At 49.4% G+C, this 26,195-nt stretch overlaps 1 protein-coding gene across 6 annotated transcripts in view; it reads right to left on the bottom strand.

Moving 5' to 3' along the window:
• Positions 1 to 952: 952 nt before the first annotated feature.
• The window catches only part of ACTN4 (actinin alpha 4), a 94,967-nt gene continuing 69,724 nt past the window's right edge, over positions 953 to 26,195 (bottom strand). For 2 of the 6 annotated variants that reach the window (XM_087971216.1, XM_087971217.1), the window contains exons 9-22: positions 22,790 to 22,882; positions 20,127 to 20,357; positions 18,851 to 18,998; positions 14,181 to 14,331; positions 10,773 to 10,881; positions 10,534 to 10,674; positions 8,971 to 9,153; positions 8,665 to 8,799; positions 7,552 to 7,731; positions 6,839 to 6,985; positions 4,964 to 5,044; positions 4,521 to 4,586; positions 3,877 to 4,035; positions 953 to 3,465 (exon numbers count right to left, since the gene is read on the bottom strand). In XM_087971216.1, the coding sequence (XP_087827342.1) occupies positions 3,307 to 3,465; positions 3,877 to 4,035; positions 4,521 to 4,586; positions 4,964 to 5,044; positions 6,839 to 6,985; positions 7,552 to 7,731; positions 8,665 to 8,799; positions 8,971 to 9,153; positions 10,534 to 10,674; positions 10,773 to 10,881; positions 14,181 to 14,331; positions 18,851 to 18,998; positions 20,127 to 20,357; positions 22,790 to 22,882 (1,983 nt within the window). In that variant the 3' untranslated portion in view covers positions 953 to 3,306. The remainder of the gene's footprint in view (positions 3,466 to 3,876; positions 4,036 to 4,520; positions 4,587 to 4,963; positions 5,045 to 6,838; positions 6,986 to 7,551; positions 7,732 to 8,664; positions 8,800 to 8,970; positions 9,154 to 10,533; positions 10,675 to 10,772; positions 10,882 to 14,180; positions 14,332 to 18,850; positions 18,999 to 20,126; positions 20,358 to 22,789; positions 22,883 to 26,195) is intronic. The other 4 variants (XM_087971212.1, XM_087971213.1, XM_087971214.1 and 1 more) reach the window with 2 other exon arrangements.

Below are 26,195 nucleotides of genomic sequence, written 5' to 3'. Positions count from 1 at the left end.
GGCCTTGGCAACCTGCTTGAATTTACAGCCATTTGCAGGGTCCTGTAGTAATGTGACTGATTTTTTTGGGGGGGGGGGGCTCATTTCCAGTGTTTACTCCCAGTTCCTTCCCCACCCCCTAAAAAAACCCCATTGGATAAAATGGATTCAGTTAACAACCGCGGCATTTTCTGAACCACTGCAAAAAAAATCAAAAAAAAAATCAGGGTCTGTCCACATTAATGCCTTGACTTATGACCAGTGGTGGGATTCAATTTTTTTTTTACTACAGTCCTGTGGGCATGGCTTGGTAGGCGTGGCGGGTGTGGCTTGGTGGGCATGGCAGCGGAAAGTTACTGCAAAATCCCCATTCCCTCCCCATCCCACTAACCTGCTTTCCAGCTCCGTTCTCCTGTGCAGGGCAACCAAAGAAGACCCAGCCTATCAGCTGGGACTCGGGAGGTAGCAAATAGATGGGGTTGGCGGGGCCAGTCAGAGGTAGTATTGGCTGGTTCTTCAAACTACTCAAAATTTCCACTACCGGTTCTCTAGAACCGGTAAGAACCGGCTGAATACCACCTCTGCTTATGACCATAACTTCAGGCACAATTAATTACGGTCGTAAATTGAGGATTACTTGGAGTAGAATCTGATAATGGGAGGTAGTTAGCTTCCCTTTGCGAAGGATGCTTTCTACCATGGACCGCTTCTCTGATCAGTTGATTTCCTAAGCTTCGGATCAAAGCAGCTTACCAATAAACCAGATTGGGGAACAACTTTAGAAAAGGAATGCCAGAGTCAGCATTCTCTAACCACGATTTGGCAGGTGGATAAATCTGAGCTAAGCTGGACTCTTACTTAATTAAAGCTTTCTAATGTGAGAAAAAAGCAACGACATACAGGTGAGCCATTAACAGTCTACACGCATCTTGGAGAAGGAGGTAGGGGGAAAAAACAACACTAGGAGTCACCCTTAAAAATATTATATTTTATTGTCTGGTTTTCCCAAGAGCAAGGAGAGCTGCTTCCTCAGAAAAATGTGTAAGTTTTAGAACAGATTTGACGGCCAATTGAGGCAGACAGAACCTGGTTATTCCTTATTGTATCAGGGTTTTAACCCTTGGTAAGACAGATTTTTGTAGCAATTGCAATAAAATAAAAGTTTTTCCTGATGGAAAAAGTTTTTCCTGATGGCAAAGAGAGGGAGAGGGAGAGAGAGAGAGAGAGAGAAAACAAAACCGAAAGGATGCCCTCCTAACTCCCCCACCCCCAAAATAGTGTGGAAATGTTAGTTTCTGGTGCTAGAGGCAGCGGTAACTCTTAAAACTACATGATGAAAACAAGAGGGTGAAAGGGGGGAAGGGACAGAAACAGCATCCCCCTCCCATCAATTAACAATATACAATGCTAGAGGAATATATATATTTATATTTAATAATAATAACCATCTGGATTGTTGTTAAATTGCAACCAATTTGCTGTGTCTCTTTTTTTGTTTAAAAAAAAAAAGACCCACCAATAATTGAGATTTGCATGGTTCTCTTGCATTTGAATTTGGTCCCCAGAAAAACCTGCACCACGATGAAGAAGAAATTACAAACAGGCCTAAGAGGGTGAAGCAATGGGATCAAGAGTTATTCAGAGCAAAAGAGGAAAGGAGAAGGAAGACTCGGTTTGACGCTGCCCTCCAAAAACCAAAAACAAAAGGAACAGCTGAGTAGGTTCGGAGGACTTCCCCGACGAAAAGGTTCACCGGCTTCTTCCCGCCCTGTTTTGCGAACCTGACATTTGTGCGGGCCTCCTTCATTGGTCCCACTGGGCTTGACAAAGCCAAAGCTTCCCTCTTTTAATATACTCCTTAAGAATTCCCCCTTCCCAAATACTCCATGGGACAATATTCCCTTTCCCTTTATATTAGTCACTGCCCCACAATGGGGAGTGGGAGGAAGAGAGAGAAAATGTGCAAAAAAAAATAAAAAAAATAGGGAAACCCAAGGCCACCTTTTTGCAAGCAAATCCTGGCTTGTTTTGCCTCTTGGATCCAAGAAGAGTCAAAAGGGCAGCAGAGAAACAGAGATTTTGTGTGTGTGTGTCTGTGTTGGACAGTGGGGAGTGTTTGCATTCTCAGCCAGCAGTGCCCTCCACCCAAATAACTTTTGAGATCAGAATCCCAAGGTAGCCCACTCCATCTAAGGCAGAACATTCGAAGCACCTGACACCCAGGAAATGTGTTTCCAACAAGGTGGGCTGGGAGGTAGGAGTCATCGTGGGCCTGAGAGCCCCCCTGCCCAGATCCAACAACTGTGTTTCCCTACTGTGTTGAACACAGGTGAAAAAAGGGGGCACGGGGGCAGCTCCCTTTGGCGTTGCTAAATTTAAAAAAAAAAAAAAAGTGAGTAAGTGGTTTTAGGACGGCAAAGGAAGGTCTTTGCACCGAAGGATGAGAAAGGAAGTGCCTACCCTAAGAGAGGAAAGGGGCAAGGATCCTGTTCTGCATTAAAACATATACACATCCAGAGAAAAGTGGGATGCCCGCTGGATCACCCTACTGTCCAGGCACCAGCGCTGTTCAAGCCAAGTTCCTGCCTACCAGCTACATAAATTAAAATCGAAGAATGAGAAACAAAGCAAGGGACAGGACAACAGAGACGTTAAAGAAGCTTTCCCCTACTTTTTGAACAATATATATACATATTGTTCTTAATATATGTATGTATGTATGTATGTATGTATGTATGTATGTATGTATGTATATATTTGTTTTATACACACACACACACACACACACACACACACAACCGCCTCCCCATACCAAAGGATATAAGTTGAACAAGCCCCCTCCCCAAACTGTATCTGGACGCTCATTTGCTGGACTTGGCACTCTGGCACCCATGATTCTTCCCGCCCGTCACAGTGACGCAATTATCAAGGGGGGCTGCTGAGTCCCTCTGAAGTGGCTGGAAACAAGGGGGTGTCTTGCCAAAGTGGGGAGGGGGAAAAAAAAAAGAAAAAAGAACCATGGCTGTTGCATAGGTAACCGTGCTCGTAGAAGTCACAATTTTTTAAAAAAAAATAGAAAAAGAAAACACGAGAGGAGGCAGCTACTTGTCTTCAGAGAGAAGAAATAGCATGGGGGGAGAGGAAGAGTAGTCCCTGGTGGCTGTGGGGGTGTGCGAGTGAGAAGAGGAGGCAGAGAGAGAAAGAGAGAGAGAAACCGAAGATACGGTGTGGAAGGAAACGGAATGGGCCTCCATGGGCCTCCCCTCCTCCCTTCCTAAGAAGTGCCAGCGCTTTGCCGCCACCGCCGCTGCTGCCGCCACCACACCCTCACAGGTCACTCTCGCCGTACAGCGCCGTGGAGAAGGATTTGTAGTCGAGAGCCCCAGGAATGGTATCAGGACCCTGGTAAGGTGCCATCCGGGCAATACAGTATTCTGCCTGGTCTGGAGGGAGTTCTCGCCGCAGTTCCTCCGCCGTGATGTAGTTCTGAGCGGGGGAGAGAAGCGGGTGCTGTGATAGCCATAGCCATAGTCTGCAGGCTTACATATTTATATAATTTATATACTTATATACCACTTCACGGTGCTTTACAGCCTTCTCTAAGCGGTTTATAAAGCCAGCGCATTGCCCCCCAACAATCTGGGTCCTCATTTGATCGGAAGGATGGAAGACTGAGTCAAACCTTGAGACGGTCAGGATTGAACTGCTGGCGGAGTGGCAGAGTTAGCCCGCAATACTGCATCTTAACCACTGTGCCACCACGGCTCATGATGCCTACCCAGCCTGGTTAGCCAGTTGTGGGGAAGTTCAGGAGTGCAGGGGGAGGGACCCTCCCCCTCCCCAGCTGCCTAAAGAGCCCTGGCCAACTTCTGCAGGCAGCGACGTCCTTCAGCTCACCTTGTCTCCAGCCAGAACTTTGAAGGAAGCAATGACCTGATCGGCTGTGTCTGTGTCGGTTGTTTCCCGGGACATGAAATCGATGAAGGCTTGGAAAGTCACCACACCGCTGTTGTTGGGGTCCACAACACTCATGATCCGGTTGAACTCTGCATCGCCCTGATAAGGGAGGGTCGGGAGAAGAACAAAGGCTCAGTTCTTCCTGCAGGATGATAGAGCCCAGGTCCACTTTCGAAGGGTTCTGAACACACAATTGTGTGCCGAAGGAGGAACTCTAGAAAGTTTGCCCTCGTTGATAGGTTTCTCATCTTTGGCAATGTGGACTTCCAACTCCCAGAATTCCCCAGCATGGCCCCTGCTGGCTGGGGAATTATGGCAGTCGAAGTCCACACCTCTTAAAGTCACCAAGTTTGAAAAATGCAGACCAGTCTGGGCATTAACTCAGTGTTTTCTCGTTCTCGCGTCCTCTCCCACCCAACCACCCACCCTAGTATGCATGATTTCCCCTCCCCTCCCCAAGGTGACATTCAAGGCCTGGCCCGAAGGCCCTCGCCAAAAAAAGGCAGAGAGAGACGAGCTGGAGCAACAGCAGCAGCGTCAGAGCAGCAAGAAAGCAAAGCGAAAGGCGCAAGCAGAGAGCATACCAGGCTGTATCCCGTGGAGATAAGGAGGGCTCTGTAGTCATCTGTATCCATGCTCCCCGTGCGCTTCTATTCCAAGCAGCCAACAGAAAAGGGCGGAAGGGAGGAAGGAAGGACAGACGGGAACGAAGGAAAGAAGAAAAGTGGTGGGCGAGCAGAGATGGATAAAGTATGCCGAGGGTCAACGATGAAAAGAGCATGGACCCCACGGGAGGAGGAAAAGACGCAGAGAAAAAAAAGTCAGTCGGGAAGCATTTGGGATGGGGGTCAGCACAAGGGGATAGGGTGGGGCAGGAGCAGTCCAAGGGGACCAGATACCAGACATCAGCATGATGGTCAGAGGGAAGGGGGAGAGAGAGAGAACGCAGTGAAGGAAGAGAGAAAGGAAATCGGTTAATTGCAATCTCGTCACTGGCGGGATGGCGCGATTCACGGGCAACGGGTACCTGTCGGTCATTCTCCACATCGTATCCCAAGCTGATGAGACAGGCCTTGAACTCTTCGGGTCCCAGGGAGCCGCCGTGGTCCTACCGCCAAGCCGCAGGTAGGAAGGGGTGCAGGGCACGGCACGCCCGTCGAGGAAAGGCAGGGGGTGGCAGGGAGGCCCCCCATGAAGGTGAGGAAGGCGGAGCAAAGGGGAAAAGACACGCCGTTAGTTCAAGGCTGGCTGTTGAGGTGTGTGTGTGTGAGATCCAAACCAGCTTAGGACTCTTAGCCCAGATAGGAAGTGGGGGGGGGCTGTAGGACATAAGCCTCCAACCTTGGCAAGTTTAAGACTCGTACGAGGAAAGGAGGTGGAACAGGGAGAAGAAAAGGGAAAGCGGCCTCCTCCTTCTCTTGCGCCAACCACTCAGTTTCCCATTTCTTCACTGCAGCTCAGCACCCAGGATCCACTTTGAGAGCGGTGTGTGTGTGTGTGTGTGTGTAATTTAACAACCAGTTCATTTCAACCAGTGTGAACCGGCTGAATCCCACCACTGGTTAAAGGCCATAAAGTTAAATTCATGATATGTTTGTTTATAGCAGTTTTTGTCTAGTTCAGGAACTTAAAGGCGGGTGGACTTCAACTCCCAGCATTCCCCAGCCAGCATGTGCTGTTGGGGAAAATCCTGGGAGTTGGAAGTCCACTCGTCTTCAAGTACCTGAGCTCGAGAAACACAAAAGCCCCTTCAGAGGGAAAGCTTTGTTGAGGGCTCTATCCCCTCATGGCTTTTGCGGGCTGAAGCACTCTGGGAGTTGAAGTCCAAAGTCTTAAAACTTGCCACGGTTGGAGACTCCCTGCTCTACCATGTCCCCCCACAGCTGGAAGAAGGAAACTTTGCCAACAGGGGCTCCAACGCCCCGAAACTGCACGGCCAGTCTGTGCCTGGGCAGCACAATCTGCACCCCAACGCTTGGGCTGGGGGGGCTGTATCAAGCTCCCCCCAAGCTCTTTTTAGGTGACAGGCCAAGGCCAGGAGCGTTATGGGATGGCCTTGGCATCGCTTGACCCAAAAGGATCCTCGTTATGGGGTCCAGGGGAAGGGTGGCTAGTAGCAGGTTTCATATATCTTGGTGGGACAGCCTGAGAGCCTGTTTTGTTTCGTACCAGCCAGGTGGACGGAGGCTGCTGGGGGAGGGGGTCTTAAAACTTGGGCTAACCCCCCCTGCATATTATAATCCTGATCCAGAAGAATTGGATGATCCTGACGGTGTCAGGTTGGGCTTCCCTTTTTTTAAAAGACAGGATCTACGCGGCTGGAACTTAAGATAATAACTAGCAGTATCTAGGAGTAAAAACAAACCAACGCATCTCGGCAATATCCTTGAGAGGCAGACTAAATCATACAATCATAGGGCTAGAAGGGACCTCGAAGGTCTTCTAGTCCAACCCCCTGCTCCAGTCAGGAGCCTTATACCATCCCAGTCAAATGGCTGTCCGATCTATTTTTGAAAACCTCCAGTTAAGATGCCCAACTTAAAACACCACCAAGTCGGCGGCACCCTTTTGTGCAACAAAGTCACACAGTGTCATAAGATTGGGACTGGGTTAGGGACTTCTGTCCTCGCTGTGAGTTGTGTTGGGTGTGTGTGTGTGTGCACAAAGGGAGGCTCAGCCAATCACATTGTACACAGGTTGTACTTTGACAATAAAGGTAATAATTAAAAATATATATAATATATAAGAAACGCTGCACAACTGCCCAGCTTTCCTTTGGAGAGCGAGAGACTTACAAAGGGACGGGAAGGCCGTGTGGGTAACATGCACACATGTAAATGGGCTACACGAGAGAGGTTCCCTCCCTACACCCGGCTCTCTCTCGCTTCTCCTACTCGGGTACCTTGTCAAAATGATTGAAGGAGGCCCGGAATTCTTGCATCTGCTCCTGGCTGATTCCTTTGGCGTCCCGGGTCAGGATTTGATTCTCCACCTCGTTGATGGTCCGGGCAATGGTGGTGAGGAGCTGTTCCCATCCAACCCGGATGTGCTGGACGTAAAAATGAAAGGAAGAGGGGGGGAAACAAACCAAGAAACAAACAGAATGAATTAATCCGTTTGTCCTCACTTGTCCTTCCCTCAACAGGGGCTCAACAGGCCCAGGCAACAGCCTGAGGTTCCTTATGCCTGACTTTCTTTTTAAGCCGCTCTACATTTTTCTCCTGTCTGAATGAAAAGTTATTTTGAGCAAAGCATCTGCTTGTTTAACAGACGCACACATGCTAAAGTGGCGAGAAGGGAAAACAACACCCGAGCACGTTTCAAACAAGGAGGTCAAAGTTGCATCTACCCAGCTGGTGAGAACACAAGGAGGAGGAGGCCTGCTGAGAGCACGTTCAGATGTGCGTACATACACAACATCCTTCTGGTGCGTATTCAGCTGTGTGTTAAAATTGCAGCCCGGCTCCAGCCTTAGTCCGGACGATGTGCAGGATAAAAGCTGTTGTGAGGACCCGGACTCTCATGGGAAGTTCCTCCTCTTACCGACCTTCACCAAGGTGACCCATCCACCTTCCCCATAGATGACCTCCCACACACACTTGGCTGTGTCCTCACCTCCATGGTGTAGTTGGTGTGCTTGTTGTCGAAGATCAGGGCCTCCTGGATAAGTTGGTGCTGCTGTTCCAAGACGTCGATGTTGGGTTTGTATTCGACAATGTTCAGCTCGTATTGCTTGAGGTGGTTGAGTTGGTCCTCCAGGGTGCCGTTCATCTCAATGGAGATGCGCCCAATCTCCTGGTCAAGGGAAGGCCAATGGGATTGGGTTGACACATCACTTGGAAGGCTCATGTAAAAAAGAGAGACCCACGGGCCCTGCCGTCTTAACCACCGGTGCCCTTCGTTGGGTTGGCAATCCAGTTGTCAGGATTCCGGCAGTTTCCCTAATTAATCATGAGCCTCGAGCCAAGCTTCAAAAACTACTAAGAATTTGTGAGGAGTGAATGTGTTGGCATGACCTGTTTGAAGCCAATTCTGAGACATGTAGTTCACTGTCACCCTTGACCCTGGTTTCCCCTCCACCCCTTTGGGTGCATCATAATTCATATTCTCCAACAAACACGTTCATAGCTGAAAGTCATCAATCACATTCTCCAATTAAGAGATTTTTGAGGCAGAAATACTGGTAGCTTAGATACAATCTTTGCAAGATAAGAATGGAATGCACTTTCGGTTTTAAACTGCCGCACTGCTCCTTCAAATCCCCCCCCTCCCCATTCATGGCAACTCTAAAATAGGCATAGAAACACTGGTGTCAACTCATAAAACATTTTGTATACATGTTTTATAGTTGACAACAGAAAGAAGGGGGGGGAGTTTCAAAGAGCAGGCGGCAGTGTGGAATCGAAAGTACATTCCATTCATATTTTCTTCAAAGACTGATTAGATGACTGAAGCTTCTGCCGCACAAAAATCTAATTGGAGATTGATGACTCTTGGCTATGGACGGTTTTTCGGTGAGGGGGGAAAAGCAGGATCAAGGGTGACAGTGAATTACGCATCTCAGAGTTGGCTACGCCCAGATAAATGCCAGACGTAGAATGATAGCTTCAAATAAATCTTTTTTAGTTTTGGGAGTGTGGCTCGAGGTTCATGATTTAATCGGAGTAACTGCCGGAATCCTGACAACTGGCTTCTCTTGCCAGATTTCCTGGGCAAAGCAATTCTCACCTCCATCTTGGTCTGGATCCAAGGCCCCACGATGTTGGCTTGGCTGGCGAACTGTCGGCGCAAGCGTTCATTGGACTGCTGCTTGCTCTGCTCATCCTGAAGGGCGCTGTCCCGCTTGGGTACCAGTTGCTGGACCTGTTGGACCCAAAGGAAGAGAGTCATCGTTGAAGGCGACGCTCCTGAGCTTCCCCCACCCCCGGGCTCAGAGAGACCTCGGGTTGCAACCCAAGGCGGGCAGGCTCTGCCTTCAGCTCCGCCCACTGAGCATGCACACCGGACAGTCCGGGAAGCGCAGGGAGCACCCACCCTTTCCCACTTGGAGTTGATGATCTGAGGTGTGACCGAAGTGTAAGGATTGTTCCCAGAGAGTTTTATGTTGTTGTAGTCTGCGATCTTCTGCGCTTCGCTTTGGATGCCCAGGATGGCTTCTCTTTCTCTGTCAGCATCAGGCAATGTGGATTTGAACTGATCGTGGGCAGCAATCAAGCCCTGGAAAGGAACCAGATCGTTTCAGCACAGCCTCACACCCAGAAAGACGCGAATAGCGCCCCCGGGTTCAACCCCTGCGGCCATCATTTGTCTGGGTGGGAATCCCAGATGTCTCCCAGATTTCTTCCATTTGCAGCGGGACAGAGCGCGAGGGGAAATATGAATCCCATCTGGAATCCTGGTGGGATTTTTTTTCCCTCCCGGAAATTCTGGGATGGGACGGAAGCCAGCTAGAAAAATGTCCATCTGGAGCTAGAGTTCGCACTCGTAAGTCGCTGAAGGTTCTCTTACTTCTTGTTAAAAACTATCAAAAGTCTGGCCCCTCATTGAAGGACTTCACTTTCTACTTGGCATTTTTCTAGTTCTGTAATCTTTTTAATTTTCAAGAACCTGATGCTCCTATACTTAGGGCCTTTACGTTTTTATATCCAGTATATGTATTTATTTAAAAAAAACCCAGCCTTCCTCCAGCCCCCTTGTAGCCACGTAGCACAGTAAGAGTGTAACACAAACTAACTGATTTTAACACATCATTTTCAACCTTTGCACGTTCTCCTTCAAAACTAGGCCCCCAGGGGGAAAAATTAAAGAAGATTTTTAATTTTAAGAAACTAGGCTGGGAATTCATTGCGTCACGCCTGCCATTTACTTGCTTCGCATTGCATCTTGCCAGCCTGACATTTGCAATGGCGGGAGGGGAGAGATTGGCATGTGGGTGGTTGGGGGGGGGTTGAAGCAGACCATGAGGATCACAGGTGGGATCCAGCTGGTTCTCACCAGTTCGCCTGAACCGTTAATTGTTGATGCAGTTCAGAGAACCGGCTAAAAATAAAGTGCAAGAGAGGTGTTTTTCCACCCCCCTTTCTCTCCCTTCAGTTAATAGCTCTGGGCAGACAGCCAAGAACCGCTTAACAGTTGCAGCAGGAATGCAGCCGATACAGGCTGAATCAATCGAGGATCACCAATCAGGTCAGCAAAAGGAAAGGTGAAAACACAGGGTCTGTTTCTAAACCGACCTAAGAAACTTTTAATTGGACATTGACTGGGAACAAACGGGATGGCCAGGGGGAAAAGGGAAAGTTAATTGCATCGTTTTCCCGCCAAGGCAATGGATTCTCCCTTCTCTAATCTGTAACCGCCTGGTTCTCAGGGAAGTATTCTAATACTCTTGGAAAAAGGAATGAGCCAGGAGTCTTTCTTTGCTAATTAAAACTAAGTGGGATGGATGACACAATTGGATCAGACAGCAGACATGTTGGCTAATCTCCCTTAAGCCCCACTTATCTCCCTCCCTCTCTCTCTCAGCTGAAGCCCAGGTAGATATTTCCAGATTCTTCTACCATAGAGAGGCTAGGAAAACTCGGTGGACAGCCTGGGTACCTCTATCTCCTCTATGGTATGGACAATGAACATGTCCTGGAGGTCCTCCATTGCACTTTCCATCCAGTTATTGAAGGGCGCAGCTCGCTTGGCGTATTCCAGATGCAGCTGGTCGATGGTCTCCAACTGCTTCTCTGTTTTCTTAGGAAAGAGAAACAGGCAAAAAAAAAAGGGTTAGGTCTCCTGACACCGTGCTCACTCGCTCGCCTCCTCCCGCGGCAGGGCCATCTTCTCCTCACCTCCAGCGCTTCCCTCCGCGTGTGGGTCAAGGACCCCAGGGAGTCCCACTGGTCACAGATCTTTTGGCACCGGGCGTTGACACTGGGGGAGTCGTAATAATCCAGCTCGCTGTGGGGCAGAGAAAAGGGAGGACGTTGATAGGCGGGGCACGTAACCAGGAAACAGTTCTCTTGTGGGACCCTAATCGCCTCTCTACAGGGTCACCGGTTGTGGCCTGTCGGCCGCCGGCCCCTCCAGCGGCCGAATCAGAGGAGGAGCAGGAGGCGCGGGAAGTCAGGGTCAGCATCAAGGCAACCTGAGAGCTCCGAGGGGGAAGAGGGAATGGAGCTGTCAGAGAGGGAGACAGCGGCGGAGCCTGGGCCGCCCGTCAGCCCTCAGATGAAGAGTCAACAGCTCTCAGGTCTGGAGGTGGCTGAGGAAGAGGAGGAACAGCTGGGCCCAGTGCCTGACGCGCAGATGCACAGAAGGCAGAGGAGAGGAGAGGAGAGCAGTGGAAATCTATGGATGGGTCCTTTGGGCCAGAAGAGCCACCACTGCTAGAGAAACCCCACATATCTATGGGATGGATGGATGGATGAATGATAGAGATGATAGAAAGGTTGATAGATACATTGCCTGCCTGCCTGCCTGCCTCCCTCTCTCTCTCCCTCTCTCCCTCTCTCCCATGTGTATGTTATATATGGGTATGGGTAGGTATATACTTCCTTTTGAGAGCAGGCAACCAAATTTCATTTTTAATGTGGGACAGTGTGGTGCTTACAGTAAAAAGTGACAGCAAAGATGATCTTATCAATGATTTCCTTAACCGCCGCCTTAAACGGGTCCTAAAACCCCCTAACCTGACCCATTTGACAACTGCAATGGCTCCATTACGGCCGTTAAGTTGAGGACTACCTGGAAATAAAGGCACGTGGACATACATGTCTGGTTGTCTACGGCTTTCTCCGAGGTTTGCAGTTCCCGGGTTTGGCCGCAGGAGGTCACTCCAAGGCCGCCTGGGCCCTTTGGAATGCAGTGCCCGGGGGAGACAAGCCAGCCGCTCAAACATGGCATGTTGCTTTAAGGACTGGCCAAACCAAACAGCTGGGGGAGAATCTGGAGAGTGTGTGTGTGTGTGTGTGTGTGTGAGAGAGAGAGAGAGAGAGACCCAGGGAACATGAGAAATTCAAGAAAAGGGGGACCTGGCTGGAAACAAAGCCTCTGCCCCCCCCCCAAGAACAGCGACCAGCCTCCGTTTCTCCGATGCCAGATAAAGGATTGGGGATTTCTCCCCCCCCCGTTTTCAAAATGTTGGCAAGCAGCATCCTGGGTTGAGTGTGCTGTAAAGTGTGTTTGTGTAAAGAGGCAGAAGGTTGTGGTATGAAGTCATGCTACAGGCCACACACACATCAAGTTTTCCAACTCCTTGGCCCCTCTCGGCCCCCGAAAATTAGGGAAACAACACCCCACCCCCCACCCCTACAAAATTCAAGGCAGGCTCAGCCTGTGGCCTGCGTGTATACTTATGGCGTGTGAGTTTATCCGGGGTGGGGGTGGGGGGCAGGAGTAAGGGGTGTGTGTGAGGAGGAGTTTGCTCTAAACTCTTACAAGGACCGCATTCGGGTAACACATTGAGGGAGGGAGGGAGGGAGGGAGGGAGGGCTGGAGAACAATGGGGGTACTGTGTAATAAGGGTAAGGGGAGAAAACACCCTTGGAGGAGATTCTATTGCCAGAAAGAGAGGGGATCCTAGCTGACTTCAGAGAGGGGGGGAGTCAAGGAGGCAGTTTGGAAAAGGATCTTAAAAAGACAGATATATTTTTTTGAGGGGAGGGGGAGAGACTGCAAAGGAAGGGGGAGGAGGGCTGCTATTTTGATCTTGCCAAAAATACCTTACAACTTACAACAAAATCTCTTTGTGTCTTGCTGCAAGCCAGTCCAAATCACACACACAGACACAGACACAGACACACACACACAGAGAGAGAGAGAGAGAGGCTGGCAGGGGAGCCTTTTAAAAGGCTCGGAGGTTGCCAAGGCTGTTTTGTTTTTGTTTTTTAAACAGGATGCAGGGGAATTTTACAGCTTCGAGTGCTGCTCCGGAACAAGGAATTTTTGCAGCCCGGTTTAGAGGCCTGGTTCAGGAGGAATCAGAAGGAGTTTGTGGAGGAGAGGAGGAGGAAGACTGGTGCTCTCTGAGCGTGATTGTTTTCTTGCAGACATTTCATTACCAAACTAGGTAACATCATTTGTGCTAGGAGGAGGAGGAGGAGGAGGAGGAGGAGGAGGAGGAGGAGGAGGGAGGAGGAGGAGGACTGGTGCTCTCTTAGCGTGATTGTTTTCTTACAGACATTTCATTGCAAACTAGGCAGCATCATCTGTGCTAGGAGGAGGCGGAGGAGCAGGAGGAAGGGTCCCCAAAGTGGAGCTCAAATTTACTGTAACAGCTTTTTTATAGTATTACTATAAAAAGCTTCCTCCCCATGATGCACCAGCATTTGCCATCCGCGATTTGAAACAGGCGGGTTTTAACGACAGGGGATAATTTACATTATTAGCAGGATTGGGGTTAATCCTTTGAGAAGCCCATCTGTTGAGAAAGGCGAGGAGGAGGAGGAGGAGGAGGAGGAGGAGGAGGAGGAGGAGGAGGAGGAGGAGGAGGAAGAGGAGGGTGGGGTGGGGTGAGGAACTATGACCCCTTTACCCTGGCGCAGGAATTCTGGGAGTTGAAGTCCACCAGTTATCAAAGGGCCATGATTCCCCACCCCTGATCCAGGTAGTCATTCAGAATAAATCTGGACTGGATGGTACATAGTCCATCAATCTGGCACCTCATCTGCTAGTCCTCAAATTAGGCTTAGAGTTACCAATGGCTTAGAGTTATGACATACCCCCTTCCCCTACCCACTTTCCAAACTTCCAAGGGCTGCCCCCCAGGTCATGTGGCCACATTTCAGCTGCTAGACAACTGACTGCAATTTACAATATTTACAATATTTTTTTGCAAATATATATATATATATAAAATAATGTCGTTTATTTCTGATGTTCGGCAAAAACTCCCCACCGTGAATAACAGATTAGGGGTTTTTATCCTCACTCTAAGAAACTGTTCTGACTAAGGCTAAACCGTAATTAAGTACACGCTTAATCCAAACAACTCTTGTTTTATTTCAATGCTGGGAATTATGTGCATTCCCAGGCCGTAATGAGTCCCAAACAGTCCCTCAAGATAAGCACCCACCTTTCTCTCCTTTGAATTGCTGCCAACAACTATCTATCTAGAGAATGGACCACTGCATATCCCCCTCCCCCCCAAAAAAAGAGAGAGAGAGAGAGAGAGAGAGAGAGAGAGAGACAGAGACAGAGAGAGAGACAGAGAGACAGAGGTCCAGGAGAATGATACGATACGGTGAGGTCTTGCATACTTGAGCTCCTGAGCGATGGCCGCGATCTGCTCCACCCGGTCTTGGTGAGCCGCCAGGTCACTCTCGAACGCTTCGTGCTTCCTGATCAGGGCTTTGATGTCGGACAGGGTGGCCGTCTCGTAGTCCTTCTGCTTCAGCATGGCCTCCTTCCCTGGGGAGCCCAAAACGGAGGAGGGTCAGGAAGAGAAACAGGGACCAGCGCACATCCTTTCGGACCAAGAACGCTAGCCACCAAGTCAACAGGGAAGCAGAGGCCAAAATGGGAGCTGTCCCCCCTTTTCTACCAGGGCAGCTGATTCGGGGTGTCCCGGCAGAGCCTTAAAGCTCCTCTCAGGGTGCACATGCCCAGGTCCCATTTTCCCTTCCCTGGGAGTTGAAGTCCACAAGCCTTAAAGTTGCCATAATAGGACCTCTGTTCTGTTCTGTTCTGTTCTGTTCTGTTCCATTCCTATTCTTTCTCTCCTATTCCTATTCCAGCTCTACTCTACTCCGTGGGCCTCGGCTCCCCTGTTGGTTGAGATTTGCTTGCTGCTGACATAACTCCCCTCTCTGCGCCCCCCCCCCCCACCTCTTCTCCTAGCCTCAGCTGAGGGCCAAGCTGAGGGCCAAGCCCCCCCCCCTTTACAATCCCCCCCCACCTCCACATCGCTGGGGTTTCTCCACTAATTGAAAAACTATTTGGGTCGCGGAGCTACGGGATGCTGGAAAACACGCTGTTCCAATCAGCTGTTCTCCGGGACACGCTGGCTCAGCTTGGAAAATCTGGCCTTGGCTGCCAGCCAGGAGCGATCCAGACAAGCAAAAAACCCCTCTGGTGTGTGTGTGTGTGGGGGAGAGACACACACACACCGCCGTCTCTGTCTGGCTGCATGCAACTTTAGACGAGGGATCCCTCCGTGCCGCCCCAAGAGAGGCTGGGGTTTGGGTCCCTGAACCACGAACATCCCACATAGCAGGAAAACCCTTTATCAGGTACAGTTATCAAACTGTGATGTTATTCTACAGCAAGGGGGTGAATTGTGGTTTCTGGAAGTGCCGCACGAGTTCGTGTGGAAACCTAGACGCCCCTCTACGGACCAAGCCCAGACAGATGAGGAAGCTTGGGAACTTTAAACTTTAAGGCCATGTTTCTCAACCGTGGCACTTTAAATTATGCTGGCTGGGGGATTCTGGGAGTTGAAGTCCACCCATCTTAAAATTGCCAAGGTTAAGAAATATCGGTTTGCTGGGCTGGAGGATTCTGGGAGTTGAAGTCCACCCATCTTAAAATGGCCAAGGTTAAGAAATATCGGTTTGCTGGGCTGGAGGATTCTGGGAGTTGAAGTCCACCCATCTTAAAATTGACATGGTTAATTAATATTGGTTTTGGTGTCTGGGGGATTCTGGGAGTTGCAGTCCACCCATCTTAAAATTGACACGTTAAGTAATATTGGTTTGCTGGGCTGGAGGATTGTGGGAGTTGAAGTCCACCCATCTTAAAAACTTCCAAGGTTGAGAAACACTGCTCTAAAAGAGAGCGTTATTAATCTGAGCCACCTGAAACAGGCAACTGCTGGCCTGCCCTCCATTTTTCCCCTCTGCCAAATTCGTCAACATGGTTCCAAGCACACGAAGAAACCCAGAAAGGAGCATGAATCCAGCTGTGGTGCCATCCGGGATGCCGTTAAAAGGCAGAGCCAAGGCCCTCCTCAGTGCCGCTTGTCCATTGCCATCTGCAGTCCAGGCAGGATTTGAAAAATATCAGCCTCAAAAGGAGATTCCCCCCCCCCCCCAATCTTCCCTCTCCCCCAGAACGGCTCCAAGATACCTTCTGACTTCCATGGCAGCTCCCCAGTTTGATGGATGAAGCCACGGAGGGTGGAGGAGGCCACAGCTCTCTCTTGTTGTTCAAGAAACGGGTTTCTCACTAAAACAGCAGTCCAACAGGAAGCTGCAAGGAAGCTGTGATAACCTTTTCCTCCTCCACCCTGGGCTGTGCTAAGAATAGGGCTGGGGACAAAAGGAGGCAAACAACTCGGACGTGTTCTGGGTCCTGGAGTGGTCGCTGACACCACCGCTACTTTCAGGGAGAGGCTGGGTGGCTTCTCGTGGACAGCCAAGCCAAGGAGTTTCTTGGGCCTGCAGACTTCTGGAGAACTTCCTCGGATTTGTGGGAGGCATTGCAAAGTAGCACCGCCACCCCCAAAGTCTCCTTTTTGTCCAAGGGATGCCACTGGTCAGAGGAAGACCACCCAAGGAAGAGGTAGGTAGCCAGGCGTGGGAATCTTTCACGTGGACAGGACAGGAGCGTGGGTCAATCAGAAGTCCACTCCAGCTCTAGCTAATGCCTCATTTAACACAAGCAAAGTACCAAACTCTCTGGACACCTGGTTAGGGGAGATATTCCGGAGCAACTCCAGTCACAGTTAAGGTCTACTAAGTTGGCCTCTTTAAGATGTGTGGACCACAGAGTCTCCTCCTAGAGCAGCCTCCTTTTTCCTCTGCTGACTGGAAGCTTTGCTGGTTGGGGAATTCTGGGAATGGAAGTCCACCTGTTTTAAGTTTGAGAAACGTCAGTCCAGGAGATTCTCTCAGTAAGAAGGCAACGCCCAAGCAAGAGGAAGCCAGGAGAAGATGGGAGTTTGGGCCTGTCCCATCTCTCTCATGAAATCCCTCCACTCAGAGGCCCACCCCCGCTCCAGATCCTTGGGGATCTTCTTGAAGAGAAGACCCTGAAAACCTGAATGAGACTGGAATGCCAAGATGCCTTCTTGCACAAAGCACAGAAGTCTACGGATCTGAACTTCTGGTCGTGGCAAATGCAAGGAGCCAACCCACAGCCACACTTCAGGTCTACCCCAGGGGTCGGCAACCCAAGGCTCTGGAGCCGCATGTGGCTCTTTCTGCGGAGGATCCCTGTCGCAGGTCGGTAAAAGGACGCCACACTAGAAGGAGACTCTATGGTGGGGGGACCGGACTTCCAGTCAGCAGAGGAAAAACGAGTCTGCTGCGCTAGGAGGGAGACTCTATGGTGGGGGGGCAGACTTCCAGTCAGCAGAGGAAAAAGGACGCCACACTAGGAGACTCTATGGTGGGGGACCGGACTTCCAGTTAGCAGAGGAAAAAGGACGCTGCGCTAGGAGGAGACTCTATGGTGGGGGGACCAGACTTCCAGTCAGCAGAGGAAAAAGGACGCCACACTAGAGGAGACTCTATGGTGGGGGGACCGGACTTCCAGTTAGCAGAGGAAAAAGGACATTGCGCTAGGAGGGAGACTCTATGGTGGGGGGACTGGATTTCCGGTCGGCTCCAGAATTGAACGAGGGGTTTTCCAGTTAGGACATTTGTGGGCTCTTTGAGTGTTTAAGGTTGCTGACCCCTGCTCTACCCACATCCATGTTTCTCCACCTTGACGACTTGAAGGCGTGAGGACTTCAACTCCCAGAAATCAGCCCAGTTGAGGAAGAGTCCCAGTAGCCAATCACAACATCGTTCTGCCTGAGAGTGACAGGCCAGCGCAGATGTTAGAGCCTGGGGGGGGGGGGGAAACCAGCTGTTGTCTCATTAGCTTGACTCTCTGCCAGGCAAGAGTTATGGGTCCACCTGCTACCCCCACTAAATTTCACATCCTTAAGACAGGCTAAATAAACAAGGCCACCCTCACCACAGGCTTCTGAGAACCACAATTTTTGGGGGTGGAGTGGGACAGATTATGGAATTATTATTATTATTTTTTAAATACAACACGACATGCAGCTGGTCTTTTGGCAGGTTCGATGCTGCTCCCATGACCTACGATAGTCAAAGACAGAGGTCTTGGCAACGTTTAAGATTTGTGGACTTCAATTCCCAGAATTCCTCATGTCTTAAAATTGACACGGTTGGGATTCTGGGAATTGAAGTCCACAAGTCTTAAAGTTGCCAAGGTTGGAGACCTCTACCGTAGGTGGTTTTCTTGGGTCAGTTTCCTTCCTCCAATGATGGGGAAGAAGAACCCCATATTTATCGGAAGTCACACCCAACGAAGCAGAAGTCGTCTTCAGCCGGTTCTGGCCAGTTCTAGAGAACCGGTAGCAGAAATTTTTCAGAGAACCGGCCAATAGCACCTCGGACTGGTCCCGCCAACCCCACCTCTTCTCTGCCTCCCATTGAGTCCCAGCTGATCGGCTGGGTCTCCTTTGGTTGCCCTGCCCAGGAGAACGGAGCTGGAAAGCAGGTGAGTGGGGTGGGGGAGGGAAGGGGGATTTTGCAGTATATCCTTCCCCTGCCATGCCCCCCAAGCCACGCCCACAGAACCAGTAGTTAACAAAAAGATTGAATCCCACCACGGGTCCACAAGTCTTAAAGTTGCCAAAGTTGGAGACCCCCTACTCAAAGAGATACGGGGAAAAAAGACGCGTGGCTGTTTTGCAGGAGACTCATCCTGGTGTGTGAGAGAAACGGGCATCTACGACACGCCGCCGACACCAACACAGCCCCCAAGACAATCTGGATCCTCCATATTCCCTGAACGATGCAATTCCTTTAACAGTGGTTGCAGTGGTTCGTTTAAAACCAGACTGGCCCAAAAGGCCATTATTTTTATTTTTAAATTGGCTGCCAACTCGCTGAACAACCCTGGCCTAGCCATGGAAATCCTGCTTCCCAGGGCGGTCGGAAACCGAGGACCCCCGAGGTCATTGGGTCCTCACCTTCGGTCCAGGCTTCGTGGATGGACGCCTTCTGCCTGAACTTCAGAGCCAAATGATCCAGTCGTTCCAGCCTCCGGATTTCATTCAGCTGCCATTCTTCGAAACCTTTCTCGGCCTGTTCCAAGCGCTGCCAACCGTTGTTGATATCCTGGGGGAGGGTTGGGGAGGGGTATGGTAAGGTGGGGCAAGTAAAATAAAGCACAATCCACCCCCCCACAAAAAACTCTTAACAGCAAGATGGTTTAATGTGGATCCCCCATTTTAAGGATTCCGTGAGGGGCCCCCCTCTCTTGCCTGCTTAAAGAGGTCACGCTTAAGGTCCGTTATTATTAATTTGCCAAGTTAATCTTTTTTATTAATCTGAATTTGGGAGGTTATCTTTTTATTTTAAATCAGTGTTTCTGAACTTTTAAGGACGCTTTTCAGGTGTGGGGACTTCAACTCCCAGAATTGCTGGCTGGGGAATTCTGGGAGTTGAAGTCCACGCACCTTAAAAGCAGCCAAGGTTGAGAAACATTGACCTAGAGCACGAGGTCAGCAACCTTAAACACTCCCAGAGCCATGAAGGTCCTAACCGGGGACACCCCCCCCCCTTTTTCAATTCCGGAGCCGACCGGAAGTCCAGTTTTCCCACCATAGAGTCTCCTCCTAGCGCAACAATTTTTTTCCTCTGCCGACCAGAAGTCCGCTTCCCCCACGCCATTGTTTTCCCTTTTACCAACTGGTGACAGGGAGCTGCAGCAGAGGGATGAAAGAGCCACATGCGGCTCTAGAGCCGTGGGTTGCCTACCCTTGACCTAGAGAATCCAGTTCCGGATTTACAACAGTTCATTCAGTGACCGTTAGAAGTTACAACGGCACTGGAAAAAAAGTGACTTGGGGCAGTTTTTCACCCTTACGACCGCTGTAGCATCCCTGTGGTCACATGACCAAGATTCAGACGCTTGGCAACTGACTCGTATTTATGACGGTCGCAGCATTCCGGAGATCCCAGAGCGTCCCCTTTTGCGACCTTCTGATGAGCAAAGTCCACAGGGAAGCCAGATTCACTTAAAACAACCTCCTTACTAACTTAACGGCCACAGCGATTCACTTAACAACTGTGGCAGGAACGGTCGTAAAACAAAGCAAAATTCACTTGATTGGCTGTCTCTCTTAGCAACAGAAATGTGGGTTTCATAATCGTGGTCGTTTAAGTTGAGGACTACCCACACGGTAAACTACGCAAACCCGGAAGTGAAGAAAGACAGCGTAGGGAGAGGTGTGTCCTACTCACCGATACCATTCTTCCTTCGGAGGGCATGAAGGCTGGCCGGTTGCTAAGTCGCAATTTGGTCTGTAAGGTATTGAAGTTGATCTCCAACTGGCACTTCTCCTGCACCTTGGGGGGTTTGTGGACGCGCCTGTAGTCCCGGAAGTCCTCCAGCTTCTGCTGCATCTCTTGCATGGTCTTCTGGGGAACCCGGTTCTCCAGCCAAGGGATGGTCCGCTGAATCCACTCCAGCAGCTGCGGGAAGCACACCAGAAAAAAGCCAGATGGTGAAATATAATGTACTGTACCTTTAACAGACAAAAGTACAAGAAGACATGTCTAGGGAGGTTCTCTGTCATTCCAGGTCATGGTTGGTTGTCCCAAAGGTGCTTTTTTCAAGAGCTTAACTGGAGTTTCTGCTATTTTCTCGGAAGACATTTCAATTCTCATCCAAGATGCTTCTTCAGCTCTGAATGGTGGGGAAGGGAAGGATTTATGCTCCTTGCAGGCAGCTGGTCATTTGCATCCTTGTAGAGGGTCCCTGAGGCCACTTGGAGGTTTATCTGTGTCCTGAGGGTTACCCGAGTGTGCAAATGCTTCATGTAGTCTGCAATTTTTTTTGGAAATCCGTTCCTACTCCCACACCATTCAAAGGGCGTTTTATCTCAAATCGCGTAGCTAAAAGTCTGTAGAGATTCTCCGTCATTCCAGGTGATGGGTGTCTCCTTTTCAGGAGGCAACTGGACTTTCTGGTTTCTCTTTGAAGATGTTTCGCTTCTCATCCAAGAAGCTTCTTCAGCTCTGACTGGATGGTGGGGAAAGGAAAGGATTTATAATGGAAGGATATATACTCCAATAGATGTGTAGGGATATGACATCATCTACCTCCAATCTATAACACAGTCCGTTCAACAGTCCCAAGAAGGCTCCACACCCATTTGCACCACTCAGGTGTGACCCTGAGGATACAGACAAACCTCCAAGTGGCCCCAGTGACCCTCTAAAAGGATGCAAATGACCAGCTGTCTGCAAGGAGTATCAATCCTTCCATTCCTCACCAACCCGGGCAGAGCTGAAGAAGCTTCTTGGATGAGAAGTGAAATGTCTTCCAAGAAAAAACCAGAAAGCCCAGTTGTTTCTTGGGAGGGGGAGAAGCACCTTTGGCACAGCAAGACATGGACAAATGTAAAAGTTGGTCATAAATCCAGAGGGTTGCTACTAAACAGCAACCTTAATCTAGGAGAAATCTATTGATGAAAGCTGCTTGGCTTCCTGGAAGTTCTTCAGAAGAAGCCACATAGCTGTCTTTCAGAGATCTTCTCACGCACTTCGATGGAACGAAATGACTTTGGAGGTCCAAATCTAGAATGCTCAAAAGATTTTAAGGATGGGTTAAGTGGCCCGCTCATTCCAGGATGGATGAGCCGAAGTCACCCACGCTCAGTTTCAGCACCCCTCTGGGGTTCCCCTTCTCAGTTGACTCTTCTTCTCAGGTCCTTCTCAGCTTTTACTACCAACATGTCAAGAGATTCCATCCAGGGGTTTTTCTGCGGGTGCCTTCCCAGTCCAAAGAAGGGCGGGTTAGCATGAGACAGCCAAGAAGATGTGGCAACAATCAAAGACAACCTTCTCCGTATTCAGAAGGTGCCAGGGTTGGGGAAGGTTGGCTAAGGCAGACTGTTAGCCGATTTGGCAGCTGTTCACAAAGACCAGGTGAAGGTTTGATGGCAGAGGTCTCCAAACTTGGCAACTTTAAGACTTATGGACTCCAACTCCCAGAATTCTCCAGCCAGCAGAGCTTACTCTCTTGTCATCCCTTCCTCTGCAATCTCTCTTCTTTGGGGGATAGGAGGAAAAGAAACAGATGCAGCTGGCTGGAGAATTCTGGGAGTTGAAGTCCACAAGTCTTAAAAGCGGCCAAGTTTGGGGACCCCTGGTTTAAGGGCTGAAGAGGGACAGCAGAAAAGAGGCGGGAAGTCAGGGAGTATTGACTGTGCCCCACAGCAGAGAAACTTTGACTGACCAGGGGACTTTCAACATGCTGGCTGGAGAAATCTGGGAGTTGAAATCCACCCATCTTCAAGTGCCCATGGTTAAGAAACCTTTGACCATTAGAAATCAGGGACCAGCATGCAGTTCTACAAGGTCCCTCTTTGGAGCACATCCAGCAAGTTCAGAGATACATCAGCGCTACCTTCGAAGCCTCCGCAGGCTTTGGAAGCACCTGGGTTTGCTAGCCAGCTCAGCCCACGTGATAGTGAGGGGTCTTTGGCAGTGGTGGGATTTTTTTTACTACTGATTCTATGAGAGTGAGCTTTGCACAGAGATTGAACCAGGGAATGTAGGACAGGACAGGGCGGGGCGTGTGGGCGGGACCAGCCAGAGGTGGTATATGCTGGTTCTTCGATTACTCAAAATTTCTGCAACCGGTATGGCAGAACCAGTCTAAACCGGCTGAATACCACCTCTGGTCTTTGGTGAACACTCTTAATGGTGTCCACCTTAAGAATTAAGTTCAGACTGAGAAGTGATCAAAGCAGCCCCAATTTCTCAACGGTCTCAATTATATCCAGAGCCTGTTGACAGACGAATTCACAAAACTCTTAGCTTGTCACAGGCTTTGTCAAGAGAGGTCACCAGGTTCAGCTCCTGCCTGTTGAAAACAGGGAAGGCTCATCGACACTCACGTCAGAAGCCAGCTTCTCGTAATCTTCCATCAGGTGCTCATTCTCTTGGTTGACGGCCAACACTTTGCAAATCCTGTTTGCAGCGGTCTCGGCCTACAAGCAAAACAAGAGGGAAAAATTTGGTGATTCGGCGGAAAAAATGTCCCGGAGATGGAGACCTACCGAGGAAAGGCACAGCATGAGATCAAAGCAATAATTGAACCATCACAGAAAGCGGCCGAGATTCCCCCACAGGCAGAGAAAGAGCGGATGTCAAGCAATTAAAGTTCATTCCAGGACGATGACATTATCTTGGAGTCAACTTTGACAACTTGGAGATGCGTGGACTTCAACCATGGTTGGGTTCTCCGACCACAGTTTGCTTCTCTAGCCATGGTTGAGTTCTCCAGCTGGCTAGGGAACTCTGAGAGTTGAAGTCCACCCATCTTCAAGCTCGAGAAACGCCAATCTGGACGCTGTGAAGACCTGTCCCCATCGGGAGTATGGCCAGAAACTGCTAAAACAAGAAGACAACAGCATGCCAAGCTTAACACTAGATCAGTTGATCGGACCAACCTTGGTTTGAGCTGCTGGATAACGGAACCAGATGAGAAGGCCCATCTTTTGTATCTGGTTGATGACAGTGCCCCAATCACAGGATCATGGCTTAAACCAATGTATGTCGAAAACTGATATATACTTCCTGTTTCGGTCTGCATCAATTTGAGCACTTGAATTTACAATTCTTGATGCATCAGAACCAAGACACAATAGTTAGCATGCGTGAATCAAAGCTAGTCCCTTCAAACCATGGTTTCAGGTTCTGATTTAACCCAATACTGATTACTACATTTTCTAACTTTGATGTTAAGGGCAAACAATTGGTTTGCATGAAGATTTAAGGACTCATGCAAAAAAAAAACACCTCTGTTTATCCTAGCTCTTCATAAGCCAAGATTTGAACGTTTTAAGAGAACTTATTGTATTTTATCTAGGATTCAGAAAGCACTGCTAAAACAGTTTGGCTCTAGCTATGGCATTTATTCCACTATTATTTCCTGCAGTATTTTTTTCTTTTGATTCTTTTTGATCCTTTGCAAGCTGCACAAATGTTCTTAGTGGCTCATTTCTGATAGCTCCCCTTTCCTAAATCAATCCTATTTCAATGAGATTGTACTCAAATCTTAGAACTGGAAGGGACCTTGGAGGTCATCTAGGCCAACCCCCCCCCCCCGCCGCCCAAGGCAGGAATCCTTATATCCTCCAGCAGTTGAGGTCAATTGTTAATTCTTCACTCTTGAATCCCAGTAACTATAACCTTCCCAGTTTCGTACCAATGGCTGCATTCCAAGCTGGCATAAAATCCAAAAACTCAAGAAAGGACAAACGAAACCGATGGTGAAGCAATAAAAAAACAATAGGATATAAAAAGGGGTGTTTTTTTTTTTTTTTAAAGGTAGCAGGAGCAGAGCAGGTTTAAAGGTCTGCTAAAAAGAGGGAGGCCGTGGTGTTGGCAGTCCCATTGTAAACACCCACACCTGGCCTACCCAGAAGCAAAGGGGGGGAAAGGGGAGGGAGAATTACACAGGAGCCATGAAATGGGTCAAAGTCAAGAAATCAAGTACCTTGCTAGAAGCAGAGAGAGTCCAAGGGAAGGAGATGGAAGCCAGACATCAACAGAAAGGGTGAAGAGAAGGGTCTATAGAAGGGGAAGGGGAAAGGGAGAGAGCCATGGAAGAAATGAGTTGCCAACAAAATAGGATATTCGAAAGAAAGAAAGAAAAAGTGCGAGAGAGATCTCTTAGGTCCATTAAAAATAAAATAAAACCCTACAGGTTCCTTCCCTTCCACAGTGGGAATCGACCAACCCACCGACTTAGAAGATGTCTCCCATGCTTGCTTTAGACCAGGGCTCCCCAAACTTGGCAACTTTAAAACCTGTGGACTTTTAACTCGCAGCTATTCAATTCTCCAGCTATGCTGGCTGGAGAATTCTGGGAGTTGAAGTCCACAAGTCTTAAAGTGGCCAAGTTTGGAGACCTTCTGCTTTAGAGACCAGCGTTCCTCCACCTTAGCAGCTTGAAGGTGTGTGGCCTTCAACCTCCTAGGAAGTTGCCGAGGTTGGGACAGGCTGCTTTTAAAACCAGGGTCTCTAACTCCCAGAATTCCTTAGCCATTCCATGAGTCTTCAAGCGGCCATGATGTTCAGAGAAGCATGGGAAGAGAGCGGGGTTTTATTCTCAAACCTAACTTAGCTCTCAATCTCTCTCTAAATTCAGTGGGATTTACTCCCCAGTGGGGGGAACCAAACACAAAGTCAGTGGAGATCCATTATCATACCTGTGCAATGCAGGGGAAACTTGTGGCATTGCATTGGTTGAGCTAGCGCAGCCTAGCAACTTTGAAGACTTGTGAACTTCGGCTCCCAGAATTTTCTCAGCCAGCCATGACGGCTGGGGAATTCTGGGAGCTGAAGGCCACAAGTCTTCAAAGTGGCTAGGTTTGGACACCCCTGTGGCATAGGTCCACCAAGCACATGCTCAAACCCAAAATTAGACTTGAAGGTAAAAAGGTGCAGGGAAGACACATACATCCAAATACATCCATCTCTCCTTGAATGCCTGCTCAGGTAGAAGGTTCCCACAGCTAACTCTGTTCGGCAGACAGGTAAACCTGTCACTTACACAGCTGGAACCCCAAAACTTTCCCACCACCACCACCACCTGAAGTTCCCAACAGTCAACATCGACCCCACGAGGTGGACCAGACCAAGAATATCAACTCCGCAAGAAGGCTAAAACTACTTGGATTGGGCTGTGACAACAGAAGCTAACAAATCTGGTTGTGTTGTTCATCCACCTTCTTCTGCTCAGTCTACCCAAGCTGCTTCTGAATGTTATCTCACTGTGCTGGGTTGCAAAATGCTTCATCTCCTCTTGCCTAGGTAACCGTTCTTACACCTCTCCATTGAGGCCATCTTCTTTACTCTCTACGTAAAGGGTGGGTGTCATTCCCCAGTCCCAGGTCAGAGTCTGAATCCGAGGAGGAAGACAAACAGCTGACAGGGAATGGGGGGAGTGGCTTAGTTGGCTGTGGTGGAAACTGGGGAAGGGCAAAGTCCGGCTGAGCAGAGCAGGAGAGAGGTAGAACAAGGGAGAGGGAGTTCAGAGGAAGACCCAGGCCCATCCCCTCTTCATCTTAGGGCATGTATGGAAAAACGGAGAAGAGAGCAACGTGGCTTACGGGGGAGGAAAGGGCCCTGATTCCCTTCACAAGGGACACCTAGGGATGGAATTTAAAGGAGAGGCAGTTGGGAGGGGCGTTTGTCGGAATGAACGTTGAGTTTATCTAGTGTTGGCTGCTGTTCCTGGAATCCTCCCAACTGGTTTGATTTACTGCCGTGTTACTTCACTGCTAGAACTCCTTA

This window comes from Notechis scutatus, chromosome 8, assembly GCF_049901735.1.
Source record: "Notechis scutatus isolate UNSWTSFEM ecotype Mainland chromosome 8, rNotScu1.2, whole genome shotgun sequence".
Taxonomy (NCBI): domain Eukaryota; kingdom Metazoa; phylum Chordata; class Lepidosauria; order Squamata; family Elapidae; genus Notechis; species Notechis scutatus.
This window is presented reverse-complemented; position numbering and strand designations above follow the sequence as displayed.